The 24,798-nt window shown below is 38.6% G+C and overlaps 1 protein-coding gene across 4 annotated transcripts in view; it reads left to right on the top strand.

Annotated features, from left to right (window-relative positions):
- Positions 1-1,561: 1,561 nt before the first annotated feature.
- The window catches only part of jade1 (jade family PHD finger 1), a 24,112-nt gene continuing 875 nt past the window's right edge, over positions 1,562-24,798 (top strand). The window contains exons 1-11 of one of the 4 annotated variants that reach the window (XR_008386741.1): positions 1,562-1,791; positions 4,466-4,558; positions 6,794-6,864; positions 7,069-7,226; positions 8,138-8,328; positions 10,968-11,179; positions 11,767-11,934; positions 14,142-14,258; positions 15,047-15,520; positions 18,531-18,648; positions 19,016-22,410. Coding sequence is in view for 3 of the 4 variants with exons in the window: in XM_053632562.1 (XP_053488537.1) it covers positions 4,510-4,558; positions 6,794-6,864; positions 7,069-7,226; positions 8,138-8,328; positions 10,968-11,179; positions 11,767-11,934; positions 14,142-14,258; positions 15,047-15,520; positions 18,531-18,648; positions 19,016-19,872 (2,415 nt within the window). In the remaining variant the exon portion in view is untranslated. Of the gene's footprint in view, positions 1,792-2,135; positions 3,322-3,364; positions 4,559-6,793; positions 6,865-7,068; positions 7,227-8,137; positions 8,329-10,967; positions 11,180-11,766; positions 11,935-14,141; positions 14,259-15,046; positions 15,521-18,530; positions 18,649-19,015; positions 22,602-24,798 lie in introns of those variants that run through there. The other 3 variants (XM_053632562.1, XM_053632564.1, XM_053632563.1) reach the window with 3 other exon arrangements.

The following is a 24,798-nucleotide window of genomic DNA, read 5'->3' as shown; positions in this document are numbered from 1 at the left end:
AAGCACTGCTGCATCACTCTGATAGGAGATGAGTTCCCACTGCATTGCTGTCAGCAGATAGTCACACGGCATTGTGGGTAATATAGGACATGTCGGTGAAAGAATAAACTAGACTAACAAAAAAAAATCTTAGATGCCACAGAATTTCAAATGTTAATTATAAAGATTAATGCGCGGGCGGATTTGAAGTTAAATACGAGAAGCCTGAAATCATCTGGAACCTGATAAAATAATAATAATAATAATAATAATAATAATAATAATAGCGCGCCCTCTAGTGACGATGGATAAAATAATAATAATAGCGCGCCCTCTAGTGGCGATGGATAAAATTATTATAATTAAAATAATAATAATAATAATAGAGCGCCCTCTAGTGGCGATGGATAAAATAACAGGGCGCGTCGTCAATGAAGTGAGTAAACATGTTTAAATAAATAAATAAATAAATAAATAAATGTTCCCCCCCATAACACTAGACTCTAGATATGCCGCTTTCTAAATGACTGAATGTTAATGTTAATAATCTAGATGGTTGAAAAAAAAATCTTAAATGCAGCTCAGATGCAGCTTTTGGTATTATTAATTAGTTTTTTAATGTTCAGTTTTTTTCAAATTTACAGGAGCAGATAAACAACTCGATTCCTATGCATAACATATTATAGTAGTTAGAATCAATCACGATCCTGTGTGTGATTTGTACTACTGGAATAAAATCATGCATACTTAATGCATATTTGAAAATAATATATATATATATACATATATTGACAAATAAATTCTCAGGCGTTTTGTTTACTTTCATAAAACAAATGTGGCGTCGTTTCTTTTTCCTGCTTTATATGCAGAAATAAGTTCCATCCAGGATGGTAGACACCACTGAACTGCAAGGGTATGCGTGCTGTTGTTGTTGTCGTTGTTATTATTATTATTATTATTATTATTATTATTATCATCATTATTATTATTACATTCATTTTATTTTGACAGGAGTGTTTTTGCAACCAATATACTGTAAAGAAATTAATCAAATTAACCAGTTCCAACTCACTTTGAGGTAAATCTTTTAAAGTTTGTAGCCAGTTATTATTTTTCATCTTCAGTATCTAAGAGAAAATTATTACAATGATCAAAAAGAAACTTTTTCTGTGTTTTTTTTATTTACAGACATCAATCAATTAACACTCTTCAATGTGCTATTCATACACTGAGCTAAAATAGCATATCATTTACAAATCTTTAGATTCCTCCACATATATATATGTGTGTGTGTGTGTGTGTGTGTGTGTGTGTGTGTGTGTGATTAATTTTAAATGATAGAAATTGTTTTTTTCCCCCCTAAATATATTTATGTTCCTTTTTGTTTTTGTCCTTAAAAAGGAAAAAAATAGTGCGAACGCTCAAAAGGCCTAAAATAATAATAAAAAATAATAATAACAAGAAAAAAACCCGGAAAAATGAGTGTGATCACTCTTGGTCCCTGACAGGGAGTGTAAACATTCTTTAGTTTGAGGTGCAGCGCCTTCTGGCGGCAGCACGCAGAAGCACCGAGTATGTAACTTGTATCTGCATGTGCGTGCGCTTGTGTGAGTGAGTGAGTGAGTGAGAGAGAGAGAGAGAGAGAGAACGGGGCGGGGAGGCGAAGCGACGATCTGCTGCTAGCTCCGTGCCGCCCGAACTCAAACTGTAAGCAGCAGCAGCGCAGCACCATCGCTTAGCTACACGGAAACGCCAACGCAGGAGCGGCGACGTCTCTTCTCTCTCTCTCTCTCTCTGTGCGTGTGTCTGCAGGTAACACAGCCATGTTTCACATATTTACCGCATTCTAGCAAAGCGCATGAACCGCACATTTAGGACGGTCGCTTTGCACCATGCGTTCTCTGTGTTTTTTTTCCCCCCTCTCTCTCTCTCTCTCTCTCTCGCTCCAGGATTTCCGTGAGCTTTTTTTTCGAATGCAGATGGTCCGGTGGTGGAAACGTAGTACGTCATTAAAATGGCGCCAAAAGATTAAGTTCACGGGGCAATAAAACCCCGTCCGATACGAATATTAGCATGATCTGACCTCCATACTGCGCTTAGATGGAATTTCCTCCATGAGCGAGGCGATGATTTGTGCAGTTATAGTGCAGCTAGGAGGAGAGGGAGAGAGAGGGGGAGACAGACGCGGGGCTGCTCGGTGTGTGTTTGTGCCAACTCAGATGTGATAGAGCTCCAGCTTTGCTCTCACATCACCTCCGTCACAACACATTCGTGGCGCATTAAAACCACAACTTTAAACTTTTTTTTTCACCGCAGGACCCTAAAAGCCGAATAACCGCCCCGGAGGTTGTGTTTTTTTTATTCCGGCCGCGCTTTAAATCCTAAACCCGTCTCTCTGTAGAGTTGGCGTTAGTTTGTCTCCTGTGCTGGTGTGTGTGTCACCGCTAAATAACACACACTCTCTCATTAGATCCCAGCCTTTCCGTGATCAGTAACCCGACACGGGAACATTTTTATCTTACTGACCCTCGCAGAGTCACTGTTAATCATTTGTTTACCAAACAACCCCAGGCTGAAGTAACGTTAGACCAGCTCTGGCCAATACGCACATTTATTTCTCCATGTTCTTTTTAAGTTGCCTGGAGATAATTCTGTCACCGATTTCATTCCTAACTCTTTATGCACTTATGCAAAAACAATATATGCAAATCGTATTGAAATGTTATTTATTTTTATTTAAAAAAAAAAAGGAATTAATGTTGTTGCTAATTTTGGTCGGGCATCATAACGGGCAGCTATGCTTGTGTTAGGGGGCGTGGCCTTTTAGGAATGTTTCGCTGGGTCTGTTTTTAGCAAGGAAGCCTTTAGCAGCGAAGTGTCGATTTAATGCTTGATTTTTTCTAAACTTTGCTTTAATTCACGGCTGAGTTTTGTGTATTGTGTTGTGTTTGACGGACCGCGTGTTTCTCTCTCGCTCTCGCGCGCGCTCTCGTTTTTAATCTGGAAATAATAAAGCTCCTCGGAACGCTAACTTAACGGAGACTGATGCGTTTCATCCGTCGGGTTTGTAAACAGCTGCTTTGGCCATAACATCAGCGCGAGACCGCTATTTTATCTTTGTGATGATGGTTCTAGATTATTACGTCATCTGTCCGCTGTAGCCAATGGGCGCCTCGCCGAAGGCTCACGTGACCCAGTCAAACCGTTCCCGCTGTTTATGATGTGCAGAGTATACTGGATGTTTTCCTCTTTTTATTTATTTATTTTACGCAATTAAATGCACGCTCCTTATTTTAATTATAACTTAAAAAGTGTTTATTGAAATGACTAATCTATTGACACGTAAGTCTGCTTATAACAATAACATTATTATTACTTATTATTATCATCATTATTATTATTATTAATTGATTTTATTTACTTACTTTGTGGATCAGTTGTTTTTTTTACTTACATATGAGTACATTATCAGTGATTATGGTGTCCATATTTTATGTACAACATAAAAATGAATAATTTATTTAAAACAACCTCCATCTATTGACATGTACGTTTATTACTACTACTACTACTAATAATAATAATAGCTTTATGGGTACACTTCAGTGCATGTTTTTACCCGTATTAGGTTTGCGAAAAGGATTTTCAATACAGTAAAAATATAATATTCCTTAGGTTCTGACATAGAGATGAATTTGTGCATTGTATCGCCATTTTTAATATCTTTACTAATGAAAATTTTTGTAATGTCGTTATTCTGAGTAAAAACTTTGCTCCTAAGAACTTTAGCGCTCCTACAATATTAACATTTTTCCAAAATCGAATTCTAATAAATAAATAAATCCGATTGTAATTTGAAATGAGCGTTTTGATGTCTTTCTACGGAACTCAATTCTGTATCCGTGTCTGACTCGAAACTTTAAATGTTTATTGAAGTATTGCAGATGTAAGAAACAACATAATCACATGCAGGATTGTTTTCTTCTTTTTCTTCTTCATTTTATCATTATTATCATGTTTACACTGCGAGCTGTAAAATTTAACTGTAAACGTTATGCATTTATCTTTATATTTTAGGATAAGGTATAAACAAAAAAACAACAACCCAGAAATATAAAAAGTAATGTTTCTAAATTTGCACCACTTTTACGATTTATGATTTATTTGAAAGAGTGATGTTAGATTTGCAACGTGGGTCATTATTCTGATTGACAGTTTTCAACCTGCTGCTTTATTTTCTCCCTTAATATGACTACTTCTGACTCTAAATATCAAAACCCGCGATTCATCTTTGAGCCATTGCATTTTGTTTACTAAATCACATGATAACAAACCATATATAATATACTGCTGTTTCTTTTCGTTCTAACTTTTGAATAAAGCACTTTGCTTGGAGACAGACGCTCTTGTTGAAGGCCGTTTGTACGTTGTGTGTTGGTTTAAAGTGAAAATTCAATGCAGTTCATCTAGTTTGTAATTATTGCAGTGAAACTAGTTTGGTGAGTTATTTGGAGACGGCGGCTGCTGACCATGAAGCGAAGCCGTGTTCCCAGCACCAGTGAGGAGTCCGATAATGGAAGTAAGCACTTTCTGTTTTCTTTTTTCGTTTTTCTTTTCTAACGCTCCTTTCTCTCGTTGCATACCCTTCTCCATTCTTTTCTTCTCTTTTCCTGCTTATTTTGTTTTCTTTTCTGCTCATCTCCTGTCTTAAGAGTGGATAAGGATTGAACTACTTATTCTGTGCACTGCATTGTGTATCTTTGTCATTGTAATAGAGGAGGAAGGGTTTGAGGCTTTTCAAACCCACATGTTCACACGTTCATGAAGGGCCATGAGCAGATGTGAACAAACAGGTGTGAAAGAAGTGAGCACCATGAAACACACTCAGGTGAAGAACAGGGTCAGGCGGTGTGATCAGTGCAGTTAGCACGGCCACTTCACAAACTCGATCTGCATGTTTGTGTATGTTTCGCGTGTATGTTTCCAGCTTTTCTCCTGGAATCCCCCAATTTATAACTTGAAAATTCCCCTTATCTTATGCACATGATTCAAATTCTGGACTTGAATCAGCGGTGATTAAACATGCACGATCTACTACAGTTTAGTTTTTACTTTGCTGTAGCACACCAGCTTCAGCTAAAAAAAAGTTTTATTAGTTCATTTTTTCAGTTAGTTCATTAGTTCATCCTCTGGTCAGTGATGAAACAACATACAACTATTAAAATTTATATGCATGTAAGAAAATGACATTTCTGTCCAGACAATAAAGAAAAAAAATGGAAAGGCAGGTCATATAAGAAGCTGAATATATTAAAAAAAAAAAAAACCTTTTAATGAATCTCACACAGAGGTTTCTTAGATGAGAACTTGAGCAGGAAGATGACTAGCATGGGCGACTGAACAGTAGGTGCTTTTCTATAAATGTTTTCAAACCATTTGTGGAAATTTCCCAAGATGTCAAACTTGGCCAATTGGAAATGTTTCGCTAAAGTGCTGGAGGTCGGGTCCGTCTAATTTGAAATTAGCACATCATGTGTTTATTTGTAGATTATTTCCCAGAGCCATATCACCCTGCAGCTCCTGGAGACCTCCTAGGGAAAACTATGGTTGCTGCTAGAAGTGGTATTAGTGACGCCAGCAGGTGGTTCTCACCCTGTGTAATGCCCCAGTATAGTGACGGGGACACTAATAATGTACAAACAGCACCGTCTTTTGGATGAGACGTTAAACCGAGGTCCTGACTCTCTGTGATCATTAAAAACCCCTGGTGAAATTCCACCATTGGCCCTTCTCTATCATGGCCCTCTAATAATCTCCATCTCTGAATTGGCTACATCACTCTCCTCTCTTCTCCACCAATTGCTGGTGTTTGGTGTGCCTTCTGGTGCACTATGTCTGCCGTCACATCATCCAGGTGGACGCTACACACTGGTGGTGGTTGAGGAGATTTCCCGCCATACAATGTAAAACACTTTGAGTGCATAGAAAAGCGCTGTATAAATCTAAGGAATTATTAGATCCTTGTATTTTTATTAAGGCTAAATGTAAAAGTATTCAAATATTGAAAAACTTTTGCTAAACATTTGCTGCATCCCAATTGCTGCGCTAAAAGTATGCACTCTTTTTGTGAAAAAAATTACATACTTTTGAGTGTGTTGCAAAAGAGTATGCAAGTACTGGGACATACTAACACGGAAGAGAACGTTGTTACGCACACTGTCACTGTAAACAAACTCCTCGTTGCATTTCAGCTTTTCTTCATTCATTATTCCTTATATAATTTATATTAGACCATTTAATTTACCTTTCCCTTGATTTATTTTTCCACATTTCATTTACACCTCTCTAAAATGCCTCCTTGAATTCGGCAAAGCAAACAGTCACGAAACTCCTCCTCTCTCACTCGAGCAAGGAGTCGTAGGTAATATTAGATGAAAACGTGTCCACGGATCCACACTTGGAAAATCTACCGGAAATAGTAGACCATCTGGGTACCTTTTGGGATACTCATTTCAACAACGATTTGGGAAACGCTAATTCTAATTTCGGATGCTATTTAGGACGGATAGTAGACGAATTGTAACAGAGCAATGGTCACATTTAGGGATACTTTGCTTTGCCTTTTAATTATGAAGAGATAATAAAGGTCACTAACTGAAAAATACTAATCACTTCTTGCTAATATTGAATTTATATAGATGTTGACTTGGTTACTGTAGCTGTTTTAATGTAATATTATAACTCCATTGACGAAATTCTGGACATCATGTTCTTGGTTGTGTTGGTTCATGGATGTGCTGGTTTTCATCTCTAGGTAATTGCACATCATGGTCTCAGATGTCAAACTCCCATCACAGAAGACAAGATGGGAAGAGACCGTCAGAGGTAATTTCCCTTTGATATGCTTTTGGCCAATTTTCGAATGTTTCTAGCCAGTCACGTTTTTGTATCACTGTTGAGTGTGTGATTTTATAGTTATGTTGTTTATAGTAGTTTATATGAATGGACTGATGGTTTGGACTGTCCTCCTGTCTCTCTCTCTCTCTCTCTCTCTCTCTCTCTCTCTCTCTCTCTCTCTCTCTCTCTCAGGTGTTCAGGACTGATTTCATCACAGCGATGAAGCTTCACGACTCGTACCAGCTCAATCCAGAGGATTATTACGTGCTTTCGGACCCCTGGAGGCAGGAATGGGAAAAGGGTGTTCAGGTTCCTGTGAGCCCCGAGTCCATCCCCAAACCTGCAGTACGGTACGACACGGCGAGGCGAATCAGAACACCCTCATCACTCAACACGATACAGTAATCAAATGCTTAATTAATGAACTGTGAGAGCCAGCTGTTCTTTGCCAGATGTTGTTGACAGTAATATCATTACTGTATATCTGGTGGATTTAATGGTTCAAACTGAGTTAGACAGCCACTTCGCGTTACACACAACACAAAGAAACTTTAATCAGCATACATCTCAGATTTGAGTCATATCTTTTTTTTTCAGAATCATATAGATGGTTAGATGGTTGTCCTGGTGATGATCTAACTAGTCTTACTCATAGCTGTATATCACGAGTTAAAAGGTTTATAGACAAAACATCTTGGGTCTAGACGAAAAAACTTCAGCAGAGGAGATTAATGTATGATGCATGTATGTAGCAGATTATCTGGAGCGGTTTATCCAATCACATGCGAGTTACTTAGCTGAAGGCGGGGCATCAGACCAGAGACTAGCTACAGGGCTTGAGATATTACATAGGTAAAGGAAGAGTTTTCAGAGTTTTCTTGAGTCATGTGAGCTGTTTATCCAGATGTTTGTAAGCAAGGGATGTTATGTAAATGGTCCTTTACAAATTTTAGCTGAATCCTGCATGATCCTCTAAGACTTGTATTACTTCAGGCTTTGCTTAGGTAAACAGTCAACCACCGCACATGGATAAATACAAATAAAATGAAATTAAATGAACTCTTATTGAGAGTAAATGAATGTTGTTTTTACCTGAAGCAAAACTTGCATTTGTTACTTTTCAGAAATTTTATGGGGTTGTGAAGGATTCTGTCTACTAAAACATATATTTAAACAATTGTGAATTGTGTTTTAGCATAGATGAACAAGAAATAATACTAATTTTGAACAATACATTCTTTTTTTAATGTCTGCCTTGTAGCGTTGTGGCAGAGAAATTGCCCGGTTTGTTGTTCACGCGACCGAAGAAGCTGATTCGCTCGTGGGGTCCAGAGGCATCAGTGTTGGGGTACGTGGGTATCGGGACGCTCTCTGAGGGGACGTGTCGCTATGACCTGAACGAGGAAGATGTCGCCTGGCTGGAGGTGGCTAACAGAGAGTTCAGTCAAATGGGTGAGTGTGTTTTTAAGCTGTATTCTTTCTGAATCATTGTATTTATCCAGCACAAGGTGGAGAAGGCGTGTGTGGTTATTAAATGTTTTTATCACTATTATTACCTGTCCATTTAACAGAGTTAACAATATTATTACAAAAACCGCTTTACCTGTTTAGTATTTTAAGTGAAAAGGAATCTTGTGTCACATTCTGTGCTTAGAGTACGACAGCTAAACTTTTTAGATAGCTTTGCTCTTCTGACAAACCGACAATACAAACATGGCTGTAATTTTTTTTTTAAGCTATGAGACAGATCCACCTTTTTGTAGAGTGCTTTGGTTTAAGGCAAATTGCAATGCAAACAGAGGTGAGCCTTCATGAATGCCTTTTAAGGAGAAGTGGCAGAGCTGAGCTTTGAAAATTTTGTGGCATAAATAATGTACACAGGTCTAATAATATACACTGTTATAGGAAAAATAAATAAGAACAGGCTGCTGTGATGCGGCAACATCAGAGTTGATTATTTTCTTATAACATCATGTCAAGACGTTTTTTTTTTTTTATTCCTCTTACAGTTGCAGTCAAAATGATTCAACCCCCATTGCAAATCAGGTTTATTGTCAAAATTGACAGACTTTCAGCTGTTTGCAATGAACAAATCAAACAAAAGCAATTGAAATAGTTCGACACAATGAATGCTTCAAGTGGTTTCCCCAAATTCAAATAAAAATGCATTTTATAATGATTTCTCCAGTTTCAAAATTATTCCACCCCTTCATGGCAAGCATCTTTAGTATTTAGTAGAGCGTCCTTTTGCTGTTATGACCTGCAACGAGCTGCAAACGAGATGCATAGCCAGACACCAGCTTCTGGCAGTGTTCCTGGGGAATCTTAGCCCATTCCTCATGAGAAATGGCCTCCAGTTCAGTAATATTCTTGGGTTTGCGTGCTGCAACCGCCTTCTTCAAATCCCACCAGAGATTTTCTATGGGGTTCAAGTCAGGTGACTGTGATGGCCCTGTAGAATCTTCTAGGACCTCTTCTGCAACCAAGCCTTGGTGGAATTTGAGGTATGCTTGGGATCATTGTCCTGTTGGAAGGTCCAATGATGCCCAAGCTTCAGCTTCCTCACAGACGGCATGACGTTTTCTCCTAGGATTTCCTGATACTTCAATGAATCCACTGCAGGTTTCCAGTGCCAGAGGATGTAAAGCAGCCCTGGAACATCACCGAGCCACCACCATGCTTGACTGTGGAAAGAGTGTTCTTTCTTCATTCTTCTTCCTCCAGACATACCGCTGATCCTTCGTGCCGAAAAGTTCCAGTTTAGTTTAATTGCTCCACAGAACAGAATCCCAAAACTTCTGTGGCTTATTTATATGATTTTGAGCGACTTTTCATGTGCTTTTGGATCAGTAGTGGTGAACGTCATGGAAACCTTCTGCGTTTAGTACGCGCCTTACTGTGCTCACTGTAACCTCAGTGCCTATTGCTACCAAGTCTTGCTGCTAGTCTTTTGCAGTCACTCGAGGATTTTTCACAACCTGCCCTCTCAGAAATCTGGTTGAAGCTGTTGATCGCTTCCTTTTTCTTCCCCATCCAGGTATTTCATGAATTTTCTGCCCTTAACCAGTTCAGGTATTTCATGTGTTCCAGCTCAAGCACACCTGGTGCAACTAATGAAGCCCTTGATTAGTTGTATCAGGTGTTCTTGAGACAACACCTGTTTTGCATATTTGTGCTGTTGTGAGGGATTCCATTCAGGGGATTGAATAATTTTGAAACTGGAGAAGTCATTATAAGTTTCATTTTCAGTTGAATTTGGGGAAACCACTTGAATCATTCGTTGTGTTGAACTATTTCAATTGCTTTTGTTTGATTTGTTCATTACAAAACTGAAAGTCTGTACATTTTGATAATAAACCTGATTTGCAATGGGGGTTGAATCATTTTGATTGCAACTGCATTTTTCCAACGATTAAAAGTTTTAAAATGTATCAATGAGCAATTCGTCATATATTTTTATCCATTTATGTAGTTACACCCACAAAACAAGTTAGATCCTGTTATTGCTATAAACTATAAACAGTTGCTCCCTCACCAGCCTCTCTCCCTCTCTCGAAGTTGTAAGACAAAAATACACCTTGTATTGCTATTGAGAAACCTCAAAGCACAAACTCCTCTGTCCTGAGGAGTCTACCATAGCAGGAAACTTACTATTACAAAGCACTGACACCGGAGACTCCTTCTATAAACGTTAAATAAATTTCCTTACAGAAAGTTTCATAACACTTTCTGACCAATCAGGGTCAAGAATTCATCGCACTGTTGTATTAACGACAATATTGCACTGTTTGTCTAAGGTATCTTTGAGAAAATATAAAATATTACAGGTCAGGAAAAATGTAACCCATGCACACTGCCCCTTTTTACCTTTCACTCAGTCAGAAGGACATATGTGAACTTTAGAAGACAGGTATCCTTATCAGACAATCTTTATATCCAGAATGCACTCATACAGTGTTTTCTCACGTCAGCATTATAAACCAAACAAGAAAGATTAAAACGTGAACTTAGTGTACGGCTTTGGAGTGAAGGTATGAATGTTAAACCACAGGTGTGTTTACAAGCCAGGTGTGTCCGTGTCCTTTTCTCAGGCATGCAGCTGCTGGACGAAAACACCATGGAGAGACTCATGGAGGAGTTTGAGCGCCGTTGCTATGACAACATGAGCCACGCAATGGAAACGGAGGAGGGGCTTGGGATCGAGTATGACGAGGATGTAGTGTGTGACGTCTGTCAGTCGCCTGATGGAGAGGACGGCAACGAGATGGTGTTTTGTGACAAGTGCAACATATGTGTGCATCAGGTGTGTGTGTGTCTGGAAGACAGAGACTTGCAAGAGAAACTTTCAATGACTTCATTGAACTTTTAATTAGGAAAAATGTTTGAGTTACATTCCAGTTAAACTACAGATGTCTTGTCAATAATTAATACAAAGCAGCTGTGATTTTCCTTTTAAAAAAAAAAGAAAGAAAGAAAGAAAAAGCAAATTGGATTATAATAATTAATTCAGCTACAGCTTTCAAAAACTCCAGTTCTTCTGGCTTCTCATAGGATTTCTAAACAGTTTTAAAATGCATCATTCTACATTTTAATTCCGTATTTTAGTAACAAAACAAATCCATTAGAAGCTATTAAACATAAACATAAACACCCTCAACTGGAGATCTGTGGAACAATATGCCTTAGAGACATTATGTGCTGTGTGAGTGAGAGGGTGTGCCAACCATATGCTAGTCAGTATGTGTGCATGGGATGAAGTAAGTGTAAGTGTGTGTGTGTGCGCGCGCTCAGGCGTAAGGAACATTTGGTGACTGATTGTGTTTGTGTCTGTACTGTATGTGTGTGTTTATTAGCATGTGTGTATGAATAGTGTCACGCTTTTTTCTGCAGGCGTGTTATGGCATCCTGAAGGTTCCAGAAGGCAGCTGGCTGTGTCGGACATGCGCGCTGGGCATCTCACCTAAATGCCAGCTCTGCCCGAAGAAAGGTGGAGCCATGAAGCCCACCCGCAGTGGAAGCAAGTGGGTCCATGTGAGCTGTGCCCTGTGGATACCGGAGGTATAGACACAATGCCCTATAATGCACACCATAATATAGTATAGTTTAATGAATACTGATCCACCATACATCTGATAAATGCCAACACTGTATAGGATTTTAAAGAAAGTTCTTAATATGCAGAATTATTATTATTATTATTATTAATATCATTACTATATACATATAAAGAAAGGGATTTCTATAGGAAGAATAAAAAGAATTATAGTAATGTCCGCTTTACAGTTCCAAAAATAAATCTTTGTAAATATTTTATGGATATTTTTCTGTTTTGACAACCATTTCGTCCTTCATTTTTGAATTTTAAGATGCTGTGCTGCAAGTATAAATTGATTCTTTATGCATCGGTCATCTTGATTTTTACATTTCTTTCCAGGGTTAGCCTACCACTTTCTGATTTTCATACACAAAAACCAACAACCCTAAGCTAAGTGCATTTCCATACGGGCTGTCAGGTGGAATGTTTAAATGCTAAAATGTGCAATGAGTGCTCTTGTACTTTGACTGTTGACATATATAACTGCAGAGTTTTTACAAAGTCCAGTACATAAGTGATCATGAATAAAGTATCAACGCAAGAGTAAATCTGAAGAGAAAATCAGGACACATTTAGGAATAGATTTTTCACATGTATGTGGTGTAATACTTAACAAAATAATGTAATATGCTTCTTTAACACTATATACCGCAATACACACCACCTTAATACAAGACAATGTACCGGTAATCAAGGTGTCCGTGGATCCTTAAAAAGTCTTAAAATGTCTTAAATTCCTTAATGTAAAAATTAGGCCTTGATTAACATTAAAATGTCTTAAATTCACGTTTCAAAGGGTTTAAAAAAAAAATGCAACCGAACCAATACCTTAAAGAAGATTTAGATTTTATTTTGACTCGTTGCTTTTTGAGATGGTAAACGCATGTGACTGTCGCACTTCGTGTGTGTGTGTGTGTGTGTGGGGCTCATCAGTGATTTGGAGTGGTTCGGTTCACACGAAATGCCGCTCCACACCAACTTCATTTCTGTCTGTGCTGTGAGTTTGAGTCGCTTCTAACATGCATTTAGGTACAACACGCGCCAGATTCACTTTTCTTTTACATTAGCGTACCCTCAAACATTTTTATGGGCAGAGGTTTACAGCATTTCACCTGATTGGTTAAAAAAAACTGTTGCCAACAAAACCGAACTAAACTTGCAGTTGTCCGCCAAAATAAAAGTTCTAACGCCTAAAAGTGAATGAAGTCAGAAATATATTACTAAATGTTATGTTACTATTTGTACCCCAAAATAAAAATGTATTATTCAGTGCAATATTAATATTACCAAAAAAAATTTCTACTTTACAGAAATATATGTACATTTATAACCCTACTTGTCACATTACCCTGGCATTAAATTACAAAAAATCTAATAAACACTGCTGTGAGGGGGTTTCTAATACAGCTGCTGAGGTAGTGATGGTAAATTTGACATCTTTTTCTCTTCTGACTGACTGAAAAGAAATACTGGATTTTTTTTTCTTTCACTATTGAAGCAAATGGTAATGCAAAAAGGATATTTGCTACGGTCTCCCATCTACCTCTATAGACATTTACCCTGCTGTAGTTTACTTAAACCCAGAAATGGATGTATATGCATGAACACAATCCATTATAGCTGATGTAGCATGACTGAAGTGAAATGCAGGTCTTAAAATGTTTTGGAAATGTCTTGAATATGGTATTTAAAAAAAGTATTAAATGTGAAGCGCTGATACCTGCAGTAATACCTACCCTGGTAATACAAAACATTGCTGCAAACAACTGCAAAAATCAAAGTCTGCTTTCCTGAAGACTTTTACTATGGCGAAAAACTTTATTTTACATTTTACCTCTGACTGTTCCAAAGCGCCGACACTGGAGACAAAAATGTTAAACATCTCCTTACAGAAAACAATGATTATACATTCTTCTTTGTAATCCATTATTATCAGTTTTAGATTATCTGGAAAGTTGCCATACAAGTCCCTGTGAAATAGCCGTGGCTATAGAAACGATAACGTTTAACGAGAGCATTGATATAAACCTTTGATTTCCCTTGTTGCTGGCACGTGTACATGTTATTTAATACAACATAATATATATTTTAAAAAAAACACAATGCAATCAGAAGTCAATTGCATATAAGTACTAATTCAACTTCTTTCTTTCTTTCACAAACACTCCAGGTGAGCATAGGTAACCCAGAGAAGATGGAGCCCATTACGAGTGTGTCTCAGATCCCTAATAACCGATGGGCTCTAATCTGCTGTCTGTGTAAAGAGAAGACCGGAGCTTGCATACAGGTAAAACATGACACGTGGGGTCTAAACAGCTGGATGAGCACAAAGAATGAGAAGATAGCTTTGTGTTCATGTATTTCTCATTCTATCTTTACATTTTTATAACAATAGCATTTTGGCTATGAGCTGTTTTGTCCTTGAATTGCACATAAAACATGTTCTTCAGTTCTCGTCACTTTTTTTTTATTATTTATTTATTTATTTATTTATTTTTTAAGTTTTATGACAGTTTTCCGATTTTTTTTTTTTTTTTCTTCTCAGTTTAGACATTGTTTCCACATGCCTGCATGTTGCCATTTTGTAAAGGGGGGGGGGTTCCTGTGCATGTAAATGTCTTCAACTATTAAAATTTGTTCTTACCGATGACTACAACATGTCCTCTGGTGCTGTGTGTAGTTTAGCAGAAGGCAGGATTTGGGGAAAAAGTAGCATTTGATAGTATTGTGTAGCACAACAGAGAAAAATATGAACCAAGTGGTATGTCATGTTTAATCATGCAAGTTTGTCAGTAGTGTCTTTTCTTATTTCTTGGGTTGGTGGGAGGGAGGGAACAACACTGGTAGCCAAAAAAACTGCCTGTCCACTGTAAAGCTACAATTAGAAAACTGATAGATGTATTGAGCTTTTTCAAGTTTAATACCAATCTTTTTTAACAGGAATTTTACTAATCCAGCATTTTGTAGTGTGCAAATTGATTTGTGTAATGATTGTTTATCTGTTCTTCCTTTTCTCTCATCTTTCCCACATTTCCTCTTATCTTTTCTCCTTTCCTCCTTCTTCTATGCCTCCAGTGCTCGGCTAAGAGCTGCCGCGTGGCCTTCCACGTTACCTGCGGCCTGCAGCACAGCCTGAAAATGAACACCATCCTGACAGATGAGGACGAGGTTAAGTTCAAATCCTACTGTCCCACACACTCTGGTATGGACTGGCACGAGCAGAGCGGCGTGATAGATGATAAAGGCATCTCAGGGAGGGCGAAAGGAGCGGACGGAGCGCGACTCAGCGAAAGAAAACTTCGCGTGCAGCAGCTGGAGGACGAGTTTTACAGATTCGTCAACATCGAGGAGGTCTCCAAACACCTGCATGTGCCACTGGAGAATGTGGACTTCCTGTTTCAATACTGGAAGTTGAAACGCAAATCAAACTTCAACCAGCCGCTCATTACACCCAAGCGAGAAGAAGAGGAAAGCCTCGCTCGGCGAGAGCAAGAAGTGCTGCTTCGCAGGCTTCGCCTCTTTACTCACTTACGACAAGACCTGGAGAGGGTATGTAGTGTCAGAATTTTTCAGTCCGAAGGCATGCCCCCTTCCTTATGTGATAGTCTGGAAGCAGAGGGATTTGTTGTTACGTTAGACACGGCACAGAGAAAGTGAGGCAAGGATCCAGTGAGAAGTCAGAGCAATAATCAATTCCCACCTTACTCTATCTAAAGACTAACAGCAGGCTTTTTAAGCACAGATTTAAAATAAACAGCACATTGCAGAATATCGGGAGCTTGAACGCTGCTTGAGGTTTGACGAAGCACAGGACTGCTTTGTCAGATGTGTTCCAGAAATTGCAAGATTTGACAGCTGAAGTGTTTCGAGACCTGTTATACATCAGTTCAAAAATTGGAAAAATTAATTTGTTTATCTTCAGTAAGTGCTTCATCCTGTTCATGGGGGATCTGGAGACTATCTTAAAACTGGGCAGGAATACACCATGAACACCAGTCAAGTTCAAGCTTGTGATGCTTTATTGGCATAACAAACTGTGTAACTTTGGTATTACCAAAGCTTGTGTTGAGTGGGTGTGTAAACTAATGAAAATACAGGTGAAGGGAAACAGTTATGTTACTAGTAATAATAAGGCAAAAAAAATTCAGAAGAACACAGATTAAGGCTTATAGTAATAATAATAATAATAATAATAATAAAAGGAAGAAATATATTGGCAGATAAATCAATAAGGTTTGCTGATCATGTGTATGAGTGTGTGGTCACTCAGTGTCCCTCTGAAGGTGGCAGATGAGGACGTACTGTGCTGCCAGACTCTAACACTCTTTGTGTTGCTTTACAGGCAAGTTTGCAAATTTGTATGTTTTTTCCCATTTCAGGAATCTGAGTGCAGTGTTTTCAGGCCCTGAAAATAGCTCAGTTCTGCGTCTACTCATACACTCGTATGAGCGTATGAGTAGTTTTGTGTGTTTGGTTGGTTGCGGGGAACGTGGAAGACGTTTGTATGTTTTCATTGCAGTTTACTTCATGGTCAGCTCAGGGGCTGTAAAAATTACAAACCGCTCCTCTAATAAACAGGAGACGTTCCTAGGGTCAGCACATGAGAAGGATATCCGTTGTATATATGATAACTGATCTACTGATTCTATCTGTGAATATTATTCGGATTGCTTGTGTAAAAAGTGTGCTGTTAACTTCCTACATTAAGGAAGTGTGTCTAATGAAGGCATTTAAACATCCAAAATGTAATATTGTCCGATAAACAGAGTCTGGCTACAGAGCTGAAGCCATTAAACCTTTCTCTTGGGCTACAAATTCCCCACATCATAGTCATTCCTTCTTTAAAAGTTGTAAGCGCTTGATCCTGTTCGGTCCATTACCATTATGCCTCACTTCACTAACCTGTACGGTCTCGCTTAAAAGCTGTGGATGGAGCCTAATAGAGAATCAATGATGGTGTCGAGTCTCTCACCCTCACTTTAGTGTCTAATCATGTTTTGATTAGGAGACAGTAATTCAAAGAAAGTAAGTAAACAATTCTGAATGGGGTTTTGTGGGTAACCTTCAGCCTGGTTTTAGACAAAGTCATTTCCTCCAGAGTCTCATGCTATCCAAGATCTCTCTTCCTGGTTGTGTGCAACTCAGTGTCTAAACACAGCGTTATGTAAATGTATACATGTATACATCATGCCAGTATCTCGAGTTAAAAAATAAATAAATAAAAATTCTGCGATGTGCCCTTAGAATCTGATTAGGTATCGGTCAAACTCTTAAACTCTTTTACTATTGTGCTTATTGACATTCTACCCAGGTATAGTATAATTTGTTAAGTGGGTGTAGGTTAAGGAAAATTGAATGTCCATTTTAGTCCTGAATATGTAGAATTTGTGTACTGTACATTTCACTCAGTTCCCAACAGTATTAGCACAGCTGCTCTACACTGAGGAAAGGTTCTCTAAAAGTGCTCTTCGGCCTGTCCCTCTGCCGCTCTTTCACATTTTTTGAGCATGATTCAACCCAACTGCAGGAACTGAACCAAACTGTGTATTTTGGGTTGTGTGCAGCATATTTGGTAGATGCGAGCTGTTAAACTGTGCCAATGGCCAGAGATGTAGAGCTGCATAAATTTTGTGTGTTCTGGATGTTTGGACCTTTATATATATATATATATATATATATATATATATATATATATATATATATATATATATATATTTGTGTATTTAAACATTTTGTATTTAAACCTAGTTATTCATATAATTATTTACTCATTTAGAGCCTTAAAATAAACTTACTTCGTTTATTTATGTGCAGTGTGAACCCAAATTAAACCAGCTAGCAAATTAGACAAAAGTATCAATTTTGCTCTGATTGAATTCAGTAAACGGACTAATAGGTGTGGAAGCACCCTAAAAATTTCGATGCGAAACTCTACAACGGATTGTTTCCCTTTTAGGAAAGATTACATGTGGAACCTTAGACTGTTAACTATTCACAGAACAGTGTAGGAGCCCACAGATAAACAACACTGACCTTTATTATACGGATATTGTAGCATGCTGCAGAATTAATTAACCAACACCTCTATTAAGTATGCTGGTGCTCTGATCATCCTGACCCCATCTCAGATGTTTCAAATGACATTGTTCATTATGTAGCTATTTAATCATTGCGAATAGACACTTTATAGGTATCTTGTGTCTTCACTCATTGGCCATTTTATCAGGTAGAGTTAGGATATAGGTCATTTTGTAGGTAAGTAATTACTGATTTTAGCAGTAATTACAGTTTCAGCCTACTCTTGTTCCTTCTGTTGGTGGAAAATGGGACCATTGATGATCTTTAGGTTGTGGAGCATTTTTAGCGCATCAGTGACACTGACAGGGTAGTGGCAGCAAGACCTCTAGGCATGTTGTCAAACATGACATGCATAGTGCATTAGCTGGCAGGTACATGATGGTACTCAAGCTGAACTGGCTTAACAGTGCAGTACTAATGAATAATTTTGAGTTAGTTGTGAGCACGCTGTATTCATGGAAATATGTAACTATGTGTGCAGGTGCGGAACCTGACTTACATGGTGACCCGTCGGGAGAAGATCAAGCGCTCTGTGTGTCGAGTGCAGGAGCAGATTTTTCATCACCATGTCCGGCTGCTGGAGCAAGGAAGACTCTCTGGTGAGCCCCCTACTGCACCGGAGGTCATCATATCACTAAAAGACCTGTTTAATTGCAGTATCTCATCACATTTAGTAGCGTTACTTCCCATTTAAAAAACAAAATCTAATTTACAAAAAACAATAAAAGGTCTGCATAAGAACATGCTAGAAAGATTTCATTCAATCAAGTTTGCAATTGGCTGATTAGATTTAAAGCAGGGACGCCGGTCACTCAGCTGAATCGTATAAAAATGGAAATCATAAAACTGTATTTGCTGTCCCTTGAGACAAGTCTGTCGTACTCACATTCTCTGTATACTTTTATCTCTTTCTTTTATGCACTCACCATTGTTCCTTTTCTCTTCCTTTGTATATGTGCGCTTAAGGCATATCTTCCACCAGGCAGTTGGAGGAGGCCATGTTCTACTTCCGGGTTGCGCCCTCCGCATCCACTTCCCCCCAACCTCTGAGAGGTCACACGGCTCAGAACAGCGCCACTGAGCTTTCGCAGAGGAAGGGTGTCCCGCGTCACGGAGCCTCCAGACGAGGCCAGAACGATAGGGACGAGCCTGCCAAGATGGATGCCTCCCTGCTGAGTAAACTGTCCTGCTCGCAGGGGGTCCCAAATGCTGGCTGCGGTGGGAACGAAACTGCAGCGAACGAGACAGAGCGGCCTGTAGGAGATCGGAGAAAAAGGAGGAGGAGCAGGATTTGGGAGCAACTACCAGAGAGAAACAACCCAGGGTCAAAGGTCATAGACGAGACGGCGCAGAACAGTATAATGGATCGTAATGCGGTGACGATGTCAGATAGCAAAGCGGCGGAAACGAAAACTTCTGTTACAGTGCAGAATGTGTACAATGGTTCTCTTAGGCGGATGATTTCAAGTCAGCATCAGGGAAAGATGATGTCGGAAAAGGTGTCCAATGTTAAAAACTGGGGAAGTTTCCGCATTCCAAAACGAAGCGATAGCAAAGGATTGGAAGAAGAGCAGGAAGTGGAGGGGAGGGACTTTACCCATTCTCATCCCATCAGATCTCTAGATGGAAGCCACACCCCCACCTCCCCTCCAATCAGAACTCGGCTAAGGACTGGCACGGAGAACCGTGACCTCGGCTCGGAGGCCGATCGCAGCCAATCAGAGCAGAAGAAGAGATGCCACACCCAGCGACTTCGGAGTCACGACCCGGTGACACAGCGGTACGGTTCGGAGGTGTTGCGGCGTGGAGTTCTCGCGTCATGAAATGACACCATGAAAACTTTATGTGAAGTTATGTGTCAAATAACTTTTTCTTGTGTAATCCAAATAAAAGCAGCACTTAGAGGAGCCGCATGTAAGATTTTCCTTCACATTCTGATTTCACGCATCAGTTACAGACTTCAAGTTTAGTGTTCTTTCCAAACAGTGAAGTACTTTTGTTCCTGAATGGGTTCTTTAAACATCATTCCAGTCCTGAGACATAACCGAACCAGACAGGCTGATCATACGGACATGTTTATATTCAAATAGCTTGTTACTAGGTAAGTTTATTGCTGTTGTGACAATACGGAAGACTTTGCTTCACAATAATCTTACATGTAGCTCCTTTTAAGCTTCTGTTACCGGACAGGTATTTATTTTTCTATTTCATATCTTTCTCGATGCTGCTTCTTTTTATTTTGTACTTCATTTAGCTGGCTTTCCTTTATTTTCCTCTCGTTGCCTGCTACAATGCATAGTGCATATGACAAGGTCTCAGAGGCTGAATGCTAAGCTTGTAATCAAAGACAATGAAATTAGTTTAGCTAATTAGCTCTTTTTTTTTCCTGTTGAAAACCTGTCAGAAACGAAAACAACTTTTTTTTTCTTCTTGATATAAATTGCTTACAGCAGTAGTGTTGAACACTGGTCTGAAATAAGTGATGAATCTTGCTGACGTGTACAATCGTGACTAGCACTTAGTTCAGTAGGTTCCAGTTCAAGGCCTAGGGAATTCTTGCACTGCACAGATTTGTGTTTTTCTCACTCTGACATGCCTGTTAAGCCCTTTAGCTGGGCTAGTCATGTGCGTAAAGTAGGAAAATATGATGTGCTGAGGCTCCTGGGATTGGGAACCCCTGACTTGGTAATGTATATGCATACAATTTAGTGGTATTATGTCAAATAGAAAAATTTGTCCTACATTCCACTTGTTTTCAGCGTGCCCTTGTTGACTTCCCTTCGTGACTCGGGGAGGATGATGTGTGTGTGTTTTTTTTATTTTTTATATATATATGTATATATATATATATATATATATATAATATAATCAGCCATAACATTCAAAGCACTTAACATGACTAATCTCACTCTAGTCCAATTTCACAGAAGAGCTACTGTAGCGCAGATTGCTGAAAAAGTTCATACTGGCTCTGATAGAAAGGTGTCAGAACACCGTGCATCCCAGCTTGCTGTGTATGGGACTGTGTAACTGCAAACCGATCAGAGTGGCCATGCCGACCTCTGTCCACCGCCGAAAATGCCTACAATGGGTACGTGAGCATCAGAACTGGACCATGGAGCAATGAAAGAAGGTGGCCTGGTCTTCTTTTACATCATGTGGACGGCCGGGTGCATGTGCATTGCTTACCTGGGGAAGAAATGGCATCAGGATGCACTGTGGGCAGAAGGCATGCTGGCGGAGGCGGTGTGATGCTCTGGGCAATGTTCTTCTGGGAAACCTTGGGTCCTGGCATTCATGTGGATTTTACTTTGACACGTACCACCTACCCAAACATTGCTGCAGACCAAGTAAACCCCTTCATGTCCATGGTGTTCTCTAATAGCAGTGGCCTCTTTCAGCAGGATAATGTGCACTGCCACACTGTAAAAATTGTTCTGGAACGATTTGAGAACATGGCCAAGAGTTGGTGTTAACTCTGCCTCCAAATTCCCCAGATCTCAATCCGATCTAGCATCTGTGGGATGTTCTGGACAAACAAGTCCAACTTAAGTTTAAGTCGCAACTTACAGGACGTAAAGGATTTGATGTCTTGGTGCCAGATACCACAGCACACCTTCAGAGACCTTGCGGAGTCCATGCCTCGACGAGTCAGAGCTGTTTTGGGGCACAAGGAGGAACTATACAATATTAGTCAGGTTTTAATGTTAATGTTATGGCTGATCCGTGTATAGCTCAGAATACACTCATCCTGGCAAGCACAAGTACTTAAAGTGAGTCTCTTAGCAATTTTACTGTCTATTTGCTTTAAACTATGCACATATTGGCCTTACTAAGTAGCTGGCATTCTGACCAGCTAGCAGATTAAAACCCAATTTGAATGCAGCAAATCATTATATATTTTGAAATATAAAGAATTTTATTGCTCCTGTTTGGTTTTTAAACTACTTCACTCACGATTACAATTTTGAAATCAGATTGCGGTACCTTCTGTACTTTCTCTTCACTCAATATCTCCTCCATTACACCTTGAGCTTCAGCTCATAAAGTATTGGAACAACCATTTTTCATAAGGGAAAAAGTTAAGGTGAAGTCAACCAGGGTGTGTGGGGAAAAACGTGTCGGAACGTAGATTTGGCCTTCCAGACTAGGCTCAAATTAGTTATAAACACTTAAAAATGATTTTTACCAATAATAATTTCTGCATTTTTTTCGGGAGTAGTTCGATTAATTCCGGGATCTACCCATGAAACTGTATTTATGAATTAATTTATTTTGATGATTTTTTCTTTTCTTTTCTTTTCCTATGTAAAGAGACTGTGGCGCTCTGTTTTGTCGTCATGGCATCTTTCTCTCCTCAGGTAATGCTTTATTTTGTGCACTTCCGTTCCCCCAAAATAACAACCAAGCCTGATTCTTGCCTAGAAATTGTTTTACAACCAAGAAAACAGCACAGAGTGAAAGAGTCCACCAGTAGACTTGTTTAAAGGAAACTGCCGCAAAAGTGTTTTTTCTTTGGGGGGGGAAAAAATCCAAAATTCTTTCTTTGTTACATATATATATATATATATATATATATATATATATATATATATATATATATATATATATATATATATATATATATATATATATATATATATATATATATTTGTGTACACTCTGTTCCTAAACATTTCACATTATAGTAGTCATAATAATAATAATAATAATAATAATAATAATACTTTTAGTTGATCCCAGCATCCATCAACTGTAATTATTTGGGGGCTTATGAGCAATTTTGAAATTCTTACAAAGCACTGTAACTTTAAGGACATCTTATCTATGTGAGAACAGATTAAAAAGATGCTCGCTCTCTCTCTCTCTCTCTCTCTCTCTCTCTCCAAAACATTTACACTGATCTGGTGGGCTCGATCCTTAATCATCAATCGTCTCTCTGCTGTCCTTTTAACACACAGTACAACTAAAGACTTAGCTATAAATCTTCACTTAATCCACCTCAAACTTTTTTTAATTTTTTTTTTTACTTTTTTTAAATTAGGTTCAAAATGTCTAAAAAGTGTCCTCCACTTAACATGGGTTCGTATTGCACTAAGTTGTAAAGAATGATTCAGAGTAAGTTCAAATTTGTGCCACAAATGACTGAAATCATGACGATGAATTTTGGAACATTTTCTTAAACTTAAGCTTCACTACTTGTCAGCGTTGCCTTTGGTCAGTACACAATTAGATTTGCACTTGGATGTTTTCTTCGTTTTATTTGTTTTGTTTGTTGTTTATGCTAATTGCGAGCAGACTTCTGAGAGGTCTGTGTTGATCTCGTGCCTGTGTGGCTTTGGTTAACATGTTGCACTAGAATAGAGCGATGCAGCGCAGCTTGACTATGTTCTCTAAAAAGTTATTTTTCACATACAAAGAGACCTTTTATATGAACATGTGCTGCTGTATTTTTTTGTTATGCATCTATTTTGTGAATAAACCCCTTTGAGATTAAAATCTTTGTGATTAAAGTCTTTATTTAATAAGTGTTTTTTTTTCTTTTCCACCAGGGGGTGCTCCAAGTCAATGTCTAAAATAGTAGACCATCATGGGTATCCTTGATGTACAGATGGAAAAAAAAAAGATTAAATTCACCCCCATTAATGGTTCCTTCACTTGTCTCTGTGAGGGGAAACCTTAAAGGTTCTGTGTAGAACCCTACTAGAGAGATTTACAAGTAGAACCCCCTTTTAGGAGGCCAACAACCCATTCATTATCCAAAGAACGTTAATTAACCATTTCCTTGTCATGTTACTGAGAAAGTGTAAAACTCCTCTGTCCTGAAAAGTTTCCCATGACAGTTCCATGTTGTTTTTTTTATAATGTTGGGGGTGGGACACATCAGATTTTAAAGAGCATTTGATTGGACAGAAAATCTGACAAGAAGTTGAAGTACGGAACGATGTCATCAAAATTGTTGATCCGTATGGGTGGTAGAGAGAGACGTGTATATACAGAGTTTGAACGTGTTTATTGTCTAAATGTGAATTTTGTCATTGTTCTGGAGCGCACTAGCTCATAGATAACCTTAAGGCTGACCTATTCATACTAAAAGCCACAAAAACTTCTATTTTGATTTCATGGGGACTTTAAAGGAACTGCTTTACCGCTAACTTTTACAAAGTGCTGACACTGAAGACTCCTTCCATAAATGCTAAACAACCATCTTGCAGAACCTCACCATATCCATGATTAAACCTTTTTTTTTAATCAATTTACGTGGAGTGTTCTCCAGCACACATCTCTGTGTAAATTTATACTACAGAAAAGATAACGTATTAGAATGAGTGCCTTAATAAAAACCTTTTATAGAAAATTCATCAACACGTGTCTGACCAATCAGAATCGAGTTCCACGACTCCATGGTACACAAGTTGAACTTGTACAGGAATCTTAGTACGTGTAACCAGTAACAGCAGAATTCACACAAATCATTTTATTTGTTTTTAACGTCCCAACAACATAAAAAGCTTTATTTACTCAATATCATGTGAATGTGCAAAATTCTAAAGTAAACACCAACTTGTACATCAAGTTGCTGCCTTAAAATGCTCCGGAGTTGATGTTTTTTTTCTCCTTCCACTACATCCTATCTACTGCTTCCATAATGTGCACCGTAGACAATTTTGACGTTTCTCTGTACTGAGAAAAGAGCAAGGCATTCTTAAGTGAAACACAAAACATAGGGAGGCTGTTGGGCGTCAGAT

This window comes from Ictalurus furcatus, chromosome 9, assembly GCF_023375685.1.
Source record: "Ictalurus furcatus strain D&B chromosome 9, Billie_1.0, whole genome shotgun sequence".
Taxonomy (NCBI): Eukaryota; Metazoa; Chordata; class Actinopteri; order Siluriformes; family Ictaluridae; genus Ictalurus; species Ictalurus furcatus.
This window is presented reverse-complemented; position numbering and strand designations above follow the sequence as displayed.